Below are 11247 nucleotides of genomic sequence, written 5' to 3' on the forward strand. Positions count from 1 at the left end.
CTGGAGGTTTTCCTTTCTATGAAAGGGGAGTTTTCCTCTCCACTGTCACTTTATGCATGCTCAGTATACGGGATTGCTGCAAAGCCATCGACAATGCAGACGACTGTCCACTGTGGCTCTACACAGCAAATGTCAGAGTGTTAAAATCCCAGAGTTTGGATGACCAGAGTATAATTCATACACTTTGGAGTAAACTGGGCTTAAAGTACACTTGTCAGGTTTCACCAGAAACCCTCTCAAGTGTTAGTATATTGGTTTAGTGCTGATGTGGAGCTGTTGTAGTGTGAATGGTGGGATGATGAACTCTTTGAGAGTCGTTACTTTCCCGTCCGCATATGAGTTTAGGTTTCGATACGTCATCAGATCGACTATGCGTTGTCATTGGTTGAATCATGACGCAGCCTCGGACACCAGTTTCCAACGGACATCCGAAACCGACATTTTGATTCCGCGGGACTGTAGGTAAGAAACCTCCAAGTGAATCATGCCGAATATTCCTGTTTGTCTTCTTGTTTTAATTCTCATAACTAAATCACTAAAAACGCCAATGTAGAAGTAGTTTAACTAGCTAACTTACTATACCAATGGTAGCTAAAGTAATTGCGAATGTTAAATCTAGTAAAACTGTTTTTTTTCAGCACTCATAGCTACCGCAGCCCTGTGCAAAATTGACTTACGTTAGCCAGTGTTTCCCGCAGCGCTATCTTGGCGAAACTCGCGCTAACGCCTCGCCAACATTCCAAAAAAAAAAAAAAAAAAAAACGAACCTAACTCGATGTGCTTGCATTTGTATTTGACGTTAATACGCGTTTTTTGGTTGTTGCTTTCGCGCCTGCATATAGTGAATTGGAGGGAAAAAACAGGCAAAACGTCGTCCACGCAAAGCATGTGCCCCCCTCCCACAACTCACCGCCTCACCTTAGCTGGGGGAAACACTGCGTTAGCTAGCCTTGGAAGTTAATGTTAAGTTAGAGATTCCCTGAAATGATAGAGTCTGAGTTTATTTGCACTACATTTGGAATTGTGCGTGTTCAATAAACCAATTGCATTTTTATGTTGTAGTAATCTGTGAGGAAAACTACAGCAATGCTTTTCAAAGTGCAGTACCAAGGAAAGAAGGAGTACATCAAACTCAATGGAGCATCATATCCAGCATTTCTCAGGGAGGGTAAGTTAATGTTTATGGCATTCTTCTCTTCGTTCTCTTTATAATTTAAGTTTAGATTAGACGTGGTGTAAACCGAGTCATTGACAGATTTTTTTTTTTAGCAGTGATGGAAACATCTGAAGGTCGAATCAGGGTTCCTACAAAGTCTAGAAAGTTTGGAAAATGCTTGATTTTAATTTATTTCTTCAGGACGTCAGATGTAACTAAAAATATAAATAAAACTGGCTGGTAATCGTTATTTTTTGTTTAATTTCGTGAGGCAGCCTCTGTTACGATGCACATCTCGTGTAATTCCATGTATTTGGCGCCTTGTGTATTCGACTGGCGCGCAAACATCTAGGCCTAGCTACATTAAGAAATGTTGCTTGCTGTCATTTTATCGATAACTGACCAGAAGATGATAAATGTGATGTGAGCGCTATGGGAGAATCAACCTTCACCAGCCATTTGAAAGGTAATTGGAGACAAAGATAGAAATACAATTATGAATTTGAATGAATTCCTTAAAAACATTAATTCATATCGAATCAATATATATAGTTGTAATGTTGAGGAGAGGGTCTTTCCATCGTGCACCTTTGTGTGAGCACTCTGGTTTCTTTTTACAAAAGTAAAAGTTTAAATTTGTAACGTCTGCAGCATTGTATGCAATCGAAAGTTTAGTTTTTCATGATGCTTAGAAGATTAAACTTTCGGGAGTGACCACCACGTTTACCAGAGTGAGTTCTGTAAATATTCGTGATAGTAACCATAGCAACGGGCGTGACAAAGAAAATCTGATATGACAATATAGATCTGTGCATCATGTCTTGCTGTGTAAATACATACTAATAGAGCTGCCACTAAAAAGAATGAATGAAACAAGCCAGTGTTGGCTGAATATGTTTAGATTCTGTTAAATAGTCTAACACTTAAACACTCTTAACAATGTTTATTTATTAAAATAATATTTTAAGGTATTTAAGGAAGATATTCATGTATTATACTCATTTTTATCATTATTATTATTCCAACCATCTACAAAAAACTCAACCTACAACAAATATACAAAGATATAACCACATTTTTAAGAAATATCCAAAGAGTGATTTAATATACATAAGTTGTATTTTCATTGAAGATTCTAATATTTTAACTTGTAGTTTTCTAAAGGGGTGCTGTTTATACTATTTATATTCTTTAATTGTGTTGCTGCTTGAAAAATGGATTTAGGGACCTTAAAAATGCTTGAAAAGTGCTTAAAAAATGAAAAGATAATCAAAATTTGTACAAACACTGACTATGAACTCTTCATATATTACAAACTGCATAATCTAGCCTATATGCTCCTATATCCTGTAAGTTCATGATTAAAAATGAAAATGTGAATTAAACTGAAAGCTATTATAATTAATAGCTTATAGTCTTATAATTAAAATATGAAAATTAAAATAGAGTAATAAATTATGGTGCACAGGACAGGTTTCATTTGGAGGCTGGCTCCATTTATTATCAAAACAAAAATAAATCATAGATTAGGTGGGTGCGGGCGAGGGTGAACCTCGCGCCGGGCTGTAGAGCGCAGGCTCGTCAGGCAGTGACCACTCGAGGAGGAGGCCTTATATGGCCTACGCTGTCCTCGTCAGCGTCCTCACCATTGGGTCCACCAAACCTAGCTCCTGGAGCAAATTGTGAAACTCCTGAAATCCTCCAGAGGGTCTGGTGGACCCGAGTACAGCAACAATGTCCCCTATGCAGCTGTTTCTGCTCTCCAGAGCATATACGAGCGGTGACTCTCTCAGTTAATGCTAATGATAAACATCTAAAAAAGATGGCCGCCAAGGGGTTTCGAAACTCTTGCCTCTGACGTGCATAAATTTCACCTCAAACTTTTGTTTTTACGCGTGTCAATTTCGCTCTTGACGCGCAAATGGACACAAAGTGGTCAAGCGTATAACTAGACGTGGTTGGCGCAAATTTGACACGCTATTCGTGTCTGGTGTGAACGCACAGTTACACAACCACTGGTTTAGATGTATGTTTATATGAAATTTTATTCTTAGCACCATGCTAGTCTACTGTAGCTTTGCCCATTACGATAGAAATAGTGCTAAAAAACATTATTGTTCTCCAACTTTGTTGCATTTTTAAACACAACTTATGTTTTTTCTGTACTCAAAGCTAAAGAGAAGTTCAGCATACCCCCTGAGACAAACATGTATGTGCTGGATGACAGTGGAACAGAGGTTGACGAAGAGGTCTTCAGCGACATCCTGGAGGAAAAAGCAGACATCCTGTGGACCATTGTTGATGTTCTTTCAGTTTCTGGTAAGTGGTTGTACAATTACAATGTACATTGCAGGGTTACAATATAGGGCTGTCGCGGTGATGGATTTTCCCTTGGGGTAATTTTGAGTGTCGCCATTTCTTTATTTATGTTTGATTTATTTGTTGCTATAGGCCTATAAATAAGTGTTACGATGTGGTAAGCATGCACAAAAACGAGTACATTTTAGTAACCAATGTAACCGGATCTATCAGCGTCTCTGCGCATTGAAAAGCTGTCACTCAGCCCACAGTTACAATGGGAACACACTGTCTTTGAATGAGTCATTATAACCCCTCAAAAACGCTGATTCATTAAAAGATAGTAACACAAGGTGTTAATTATTTTTAACTTTGAGCTCCACTTTTCAAGGCTCAGCTGACCAGCAATGCGTCGCATGGGTAACGCTGAAGCTGATGCGATTTAATGCGTGACTCTCTGATTTTTGTTTTCCGTGGCTTCCTCGCGCTGTGGATGCTGACCAGCGATGTTGCTGATGCCATTCATGGTAAATGCCCTTACACGATTAAAAGGATGACACAACATATTTCGCTTTCCTGCAACCTTTTCACAGGATCTGTATGACTTGATCTAAAAGACAGATGCAGGTCATCGCACGCGCTCAATCGATCAATCTCATTCACTGTTTAGGCTTAAGTGCAAATCTACGAAGCCTCTACAAATCACCATGATGAAAACAGTCTCATTATCCTTTTTAACACATTTAACATTCAATACTATGCATGAATTTCGAAACAAGAAAGGTATTGCCTTATGAAAAAAGTAATCACGCGAATATCGCGATTGCTGGGATTACTTGCATTCCTCTGCGGTTGGCTTGTCAGTAGCGCGGTAATGCAATATTGCGTTTATCGCGACAGCCCTATTACAATACCAATGTGTTAACATTGTAATTTATTTGCTATCACAAAACCAAAACAGTAGCTTCTCACCAATGTCTTGATTTGAGCTTTCTCTGTTAAAGTACCTCTTTGCATATTTCTAACCTTATCTCTTATCTGTTCAGTGTTCACATTAGGATGTGAAAAACTACATTTGAGATAAAATGGATTAGCCGGTAAGACTGTTGCCCCGAGTACCTCTCAAAAAACAGTCAGTCTTGCCATCTAGTAGTTATTGTATCATGGCCTAAACTGCTTAAGGTCTGGCCACATTACGCTACCAAAACTCATGTAATTTATAAATGGCAAAGAAAACAGTTTCCTGGAAGCAGTCTCACCATGCTCTTTTTTTAACCTCTCCTAACTTAAACCTGTGGAAACATTGACTGAAATATCTTTTCTTGAATGATGATCTTTTTGCCCTTTTCAGACTCTCCGATCCAATCCTCGTGCACAGACACCTTGTCACTATCATCACCCTCATCGGACAGTGATGCTTCTCTGATGTCCCCAAAAAGACAGCGCATTGATGACGCCTTTGTGATGTCCCCAAAAGGTCTACATACTGATGACAGTTCTTCTCAAGCCAAAGAGGTGATTTCAGAACATTTCTATTTATGTTGTAAATATTACATTTACCTGTTACCGTTACCACAAAAATTATTTCTCTTGTCAAGCTTGTCAAAAGAATTCTGGAACAAAAGCCTGGAGGGGAGAAAATCCTTGCAAACTATGCAATGACAGAAGAGATGAAGGACCGAGCACGCCGTGATCTCGTCAGCATCGTTGTTGCTGAAATGTTTGAAAAGTATGGGTAAGTAAAATGCTTTATGGTGCATGATTCGGTAAAGTGTATATTCATAGTATTCAATTGCATATATGGTAGTTGTAATCAAAAAGCTCATTAAATGACAACTGTGGCCATTGAGCTGTGGCCTTGCTCAGATCATAGATTTTCCGGTGTGTTGGTTTTAATACATAACATTTATTCCACAGACGTGCTCCCCCTATGGATAAAAGAGCACAGTATGCATTGGGGATAGTAACACTGTTCCCCTCTCTAAAAGATCCCTACTCCAAAAAAGGCTATGTGAGTACATATTTAAAATCTTAATCTTAATAAACAAATGAATAATGTTCTGGTGCATTTTAGAAGTCTCACTCTTCTTTTCCAAAGATCTCTATTAATTCATGCTGAAACTATTTTTTTATACATTTCCATCTTTGTTGAAACTGTCTTTAGGAACACTTTTTTGACATAGACAGCAATGAGGGCTACATTGCCTGGAAGATTAAAAACACACAGCAAGAACTCAGCAATGGCGGTACCAATGGGGGTAGGAGAAGGAGCTCTCGCACTATAGGCAGCAGCGGACCAAACTTAGAGAGAGAAGTGACTAAAGTGCAGCAGTTGGAGGGAGACCAGTGTCGTGAGGCCATATCTTTACTGAAACACAGCACAGACAACGAACAGATCTTCATGAAAATGAGAGAAACCTTCCAGCACAGGCAAAAGTTGATCCATGATTCTGAGCAATGCAGCACAGTGCTTACTGTGTTCCCAAGGTTTCTAGACACAAAAGGCCTGGTAAGTTTTTTTTGTAAGCACATTTTTTTTGCAATGCCAAGAACAGCTGTTCAACGATGAAAACCACTACCACTATACCACCATCATCAATACACATATGCTTGCTTCCTCCCCTTAGGTGACGCAAGACTTTGACCTGTTGTTTGGAGTTGAGACTTCATCAAAATTCCTGGAGAAATGGGATTTCCTGAAAGCCAAAGTAATACAGCAAGCCAAGAACATCAGCAAGACACCCCTGCTTGACCACCTTATCCAGTCTGCAGAGGAGAACACTGAAGAGGATGACGAGGTCCCAGGTAAATAATTGACATGAATCTGGTGTGTATCTTTCAAATGTCGACTTGTTTAATTTCTTTAGCATGACAAATGGCTGTGTAGACAAATATATTTTTTAGGGCTGCAACAACAAATCAATGAAATCAATAGTGAAAATATTTTAAAAAAGAATTTCATTATCGATTAGTTTGGTCTGTGACGTCACTGTGGAAAATCCCAGTCAGTGATGTTACTTCACAATGGTGAAAAACGCATTTCTATGCATAAAACGCATCTGAAAAACAGAGCAGAGATCGCAGAATTTGCTGCTGCGGGAAAATTGCACTGTGTGATGTTTTATGTGTTTCGAGATGTGTTTTCCTCAGCATTTTACGCAAAGTCCTGACAGTAATCTAGTCTTCGGTAAACTTCACTGAATGAGCGCAAGTCTGTGCATCAATCAAACGGTGGTCGGAATGGAAGAGCAATGACCCTTGACTAAAATACTAATTTTGATCAAATATGTTGTTTGATTTTATATTTGTCTTTAAACTCTACGTGAAACAAAACTAATTGTTTTTTTTATGAGAGCAGTAACTGTAATGAGATTATGTAATTGTATATAAATGGTAAAAATCTCATACATTTACTGAATAATAATACTGTTTACTGTAATACAGAAAATGTAATATATGTTACTGTAGAACATTCAACCACACACCTCATAATGTATAGTCCACGAAGAATATTTTTCACAGTGTATAGTCCACATAGATTAATTTACTAGCGTTTTCATTAGATTCAGTTTGCACAATGTTTGAAGGAGAGCATTGTGCAGAATAAAATTTCCCTGATAAAATACAGGCCTTTTAATCCAACCAATTGATTAATAATTGACAGGTTAATCGATTATCAAAAAAAATTGTTAGTTGCAGAACTAGTATTGTTATTGAAAAGAGTTTTAATATTGATGTAGTTTCAAAGGTTTTGTTCAGGTGTATATCATACTTAAAGCAGGTGCTTCTGCCTCCTCAGGTTGGGATAGTGACATGGCCTCACTGCTACTGTTGGTCTACCTACTGCCACCACCTCCAAGTGGAAAGAAGGGAGCTGTAAAGATCAGTACCCGAGAAGCTGTGGACCATGTAGTCAAATTTCATAAGGTCAGTGTGTCCTGATCTCCCATGGCAATAGCCATTGTCAAAAGGCAATTGTGTAACCCCCCAGATTATTGATCGGTTTCTTTTTAATGTCACCTCCACAAAATTTTAAGTCTGATAATTTATGTTTTGCCTCCTTGAAGTGCATAGCGAATAGAGAGTGGGGTTAACCTCTTTTGACTGCAGTCTTGAGCTCGTTCATTCTTATTTTTAGTTGTCTGTTTGTCTTGCCAACGTATTGGAGTTTGCAGGGATATGTGATAAGGTAACCAACATTGATGACCTCTCTGTTTAATTCTTTCTCTTTGTGTGACCGTGGTACAAAAACCTTGGTTGCCTTATAACATGCTGAATATATTCTGCATGGGAAGCTAACTGTGCCATCAAAGGTTTCTATCAGAGTGTGTCTTATCCATCAAAATGTATTGTTCAGTGTAGATGAATTTCAGTTTATTGTTATCTTACAGTCATGTCGCAACCTTCAGGAGCACTCTGGTCCAAACCAGCAGAGGCAGCCCTACATCCTGGCAGTTGGGACGTCAAGAAAGCACATCCACGAGTTCTACATTGCATTGGATGGTCATCTCATTCCCTGCAAGGGCAAGTCTTCCCTGTCAGCCTTTGATGAACTTTTCAAAGCACATTATGTTTTCGGCATCTCCTACGACCAGGCCTTAAATGGCATGTACACGTTTGTGCAGACCACCATCTACAACATTGATGTAGGTCATTCTCACGAAACTCCCAGAGTCAAGGATCTAAGAGCTAAGCTCCTTAACTAAACAGATGTTCAGATGCTTTGTTTGCAAGTCTAGTTTTGTTACCGTTCAAGTGTTGATCCGTCATCTCAAAGTTTTCCATGCCTTTTATCCTGGTAAGAAGTTTCAATTGATGTGTGACCAGAGTGGATGCCACCAGAGATTTTGGACTTTTTCAGGCTTTAGAAAACATCTCCACAATAAACATAGCGCTAAAAGTCTAGATCAATTTGAGAATGAACCCGTCATAGTTGAAAACGAACCTGTCATAGTTGAGAACGAGCCCGTCATACTTGACGTATTTGACGAATCCATGGTTAATTTAATTCCAGAGCAACCAGATAATTCTCAAAGCTGTAATGAGACCAGGCAACATGCCCAAGAAATGTGTGCATCCCTTATTGCAAATCTCCAAAGCTGTGGTGTGGCTACTAATGTCATAATGACTGTTGTTGAAAATATGGAGGAACTTGTAGAGGAATTGCATTCAAATGTTAAAGATGATGTTGTAAAATTACTCTCTAATGATGAGGAGATCAGAACAAAGTTTGAAGATTATTTTGACAACCTTGAAAATCCATTTAGCAAACTGAACACTGAGGCAAAAAGGAAAAAAACATTTCAGTGAGAAATGGGGTATTGTAGAACCTGTTGAGGTAGCCCTAGGAGTGAGGTACGACACTAGAAGGAATCGAACTACTGGCACATATGATCAAGTTCCCATAACAGACAAATTTGTTTATATTCCTCTATTACAAACTTTGAAGTTTATATTCACCAACCAAGAGATCTGTGATCATTTTGTGCAGCCTTGTGAGAAAACTGGGTTTTACAAAGACTTCTGTGATGGTAACTATTTTAGAGATCACCCCCTCTTCTCTGAAAAACCAAACTCTCTCCAAATACAGATATTCTACGATGATTTTGAAATGGCAAATCCACTCGGATCCAAGCATGGTATCCATAAGGTTGGAAGTGTATACTTTGTTTTACGAAACCTATCCCCAAAGATAAACTCCGCTCTTATGAATATTCATCTTTTAGCACTTTTTCATACCGAGGATGTGAAGAAGTATGGATTTGATTTAATCTTACAGCCCCTCGTACGTGATCTGAAAGTCCTTGAGTGCACAGGAATTGAAGTTCCTTTCTCTGATGAACCAGTTTACGGAACAATTGCACAAGTAACTGGAGACAATTTGGGATTGCACACATTACTCGGGTATGTTGAATCATTCAGTGCAAACAATTTTTGTCGTTTTTGTCTAGTAGACAAACAGACCTCACAAACGGTTTTCAGTGATGATGATCCAAGAATAACATTGCGTAATAAAGCACTGCATGATCAGCATTGCTATGACCTCATGGTAGATCCTACACTGCCATCCACATTTGGAGTTAAGCGACAATGTTTATTCAATAATCTACAGTACTTTCATGTTTCTGAAAATTATGCTGTAGACATTATGCATGACATATTGGAAGGAGTGGGGCAATTTCAGCTGAAGTTGCTGTTTGCTTACCTCTCAGACAACAAAATCATATCCAAGACAGATGTTTGTAACCGAATATACTCATACAATTATGGCTTTGTTGAACGAAAAAATCGTCCAACCAGAATAAACTTGGAGCAGACTGGAAACGGAATTGGTCTCAATGCCATTCAAACTTTTTGCTTAATCCGGAATATGCCCTTGATATTTGGAGATGTTTTACGAGAAGGAAATGCTCACTATAGACTCTTGTTGCTCCTGTTGCAAATTATGAACATTATATTTTCTCCAGTTGTTACTGATGGAATGACAGTATGTCTGAAGCATCTCATTGTTGACCATCACCAACTTTTCAAAGAGCTTTACCCACATCGAGGAATGATCCCTAAACATCACTTCATGGTTCATTACCCCAGAGTCATTCGAAAAATAGGTCCAATTCTACATGTTTGGTCAATGAGATTTGAAGCCAAACATAGGTTTTTCAAAAACACAATCAAAAATTTCAAAAATATAAAAAGTCATTGGCCCAAAAACATCAGATGGCGATAGCATACCATTGGGAATCAATGCCATTTAAAAGTATTGACTGTGGGCCAGTAAAAACTGTTCAGCTCATTGACTTGCCACATGGTGAGATGATTGCAGAAGAACTGCAGGTTGATTTAGACTGTGAAGTTGATCTGACTTCTTGGATCACTTGTTTTGGAACTGAGTATCGTCCAGGCCTTTTAGTTTGCACAGACAAAGAGGACGATTTGCCTGTATTTAGTCAGATAAAAGACATCATTGCATTTAATCGAGAATATTTTCTGGTAACAGAGGACTTTCAGACACTTTGTTTTGAAGAGCATTTTCACTGCTTTCATGTGACACAGGGAAATGATCAGAATGTTTCCATGCTTAAAGTTGATACATTGCACTTCTTTAAGCCATTTGATCTGCAAACTACTTATGGTTTTAATAGAGATTATCAATATGTGGTTCCTGTACATGTGTTTGTATGAGTTTATGGTTTTTGAAAATCCAAGAACTGTTAAATAAAACAGACATAAAAAGCACTGACTCGGAGTATTTTTTCATTCATTGATAGTTCTAGGTTTACACTGCAGGTGTTGAAAACTATTGAAACTTAAATAAAAAAGTACCAGCTTTAGAGTATATTTGTACTCTCCAAGTGTTAAATTATGAGCTTGCAAAGGTTCTAGGTTTACACTGCAGGTGTTCAAAAACACTGAAAAGGGTGTCAAAAGTGCTAGTTATAAGAGTATATTTGAACTCTGTAGGTGTTCAAATATAACTCTATTTTGAGAGTATATATTTTACACTTTTTACAGTGTTCACTGAACACCGACCTGTTGGACCTATATATACACTGAAACCAGTGTTCAGTGTACTCATATGGAGTACATTGAACACTCTGATTTTTGCTGTGTATGCTCTTTCATAAGGAGTGAATGCTGCTTGTCAAGAATCGATGCAGTCTGCTGGATTTCCTTTGATAGGAAACTTTGACCAATCTGTATAATTTGATTGAATTTGACTTTGTAAAGTGCCTTGAGATCACATGTGTTGTGAATTGGCGCTATATAAATAAAACTGAATTGAATTGACTCGA

At 38.3% G+C, this 11247-nt stretch overlaps 1 protein-coding gene across 1 annotated transcript; it reads left to right on the forward strand.

Annotated features, from left to right (window-relative positions):
- Nucleotides 1-256: 256 nt before the first annotated feature.
- LOC118564258 lies at nt 257-10645 on the forward strand. Its single transcript, XM_036141688.1, has 9 exons — nt 257-1168; nt 3329-3475; nt 4806-4969; nt 5053-5189; nt 5372-5465; nt 5619-5963; nt 6082-6259; nt 7254-7381; nt 7864-10645. Exons 1-9 carry the CDS (start codon nt 1087-1089, stop codon nt 8158-8160), a joined length of 1572 nt encoding a protein of 523 aa, XP_035997581.1. The 5' UTR covers nt 257-1086; the 3' UTR covers nt 8161-10645.
- The last annotated feature ends 602 nt before the right edge of the window (nt 10646-11247 follow it).

This window comes from Fundulus heteroclitus, chromosome 9, assembly GCF_011125445.2.
Source record: "Fundulus heteroclitus isolate FHET01 chromosome 9, MU-UCD_Fhet_4.1, whole genome shotgun sequence".
Classification (NCBI taxonomy): Eukaryota; Metazoa; Chordata; class Actinopteri; order Cyprinodontiformes; family Fundulidae; genus Fundulus; species Fundulus heteroclitus.

Bases quoted from the DNA above. Each gene is read 5' to 3' on its own strand.
- LOC118564258 (XM_036141688.1), top strand. From the start codon at position 1,087: ATGCTTTTCAAAGTGCAGTACCAAGGAAAGAAGGAGTACATCAAACTC. The intron at 5,190-5,371 runs GTAAGTAAAATG...TTTATTCCACAG, and splicing joins GAAATGTTTGAAAAGTATGG to ACGTGCTCCCCCTATGGATA. The intron at 6,260-7,253 runs GTAAATAATTGA...CTGCCTCCTCAG, and splicing joins AGAGGATGACGAGGTCCCAG to GTTGGGATAGTGACATGGCC.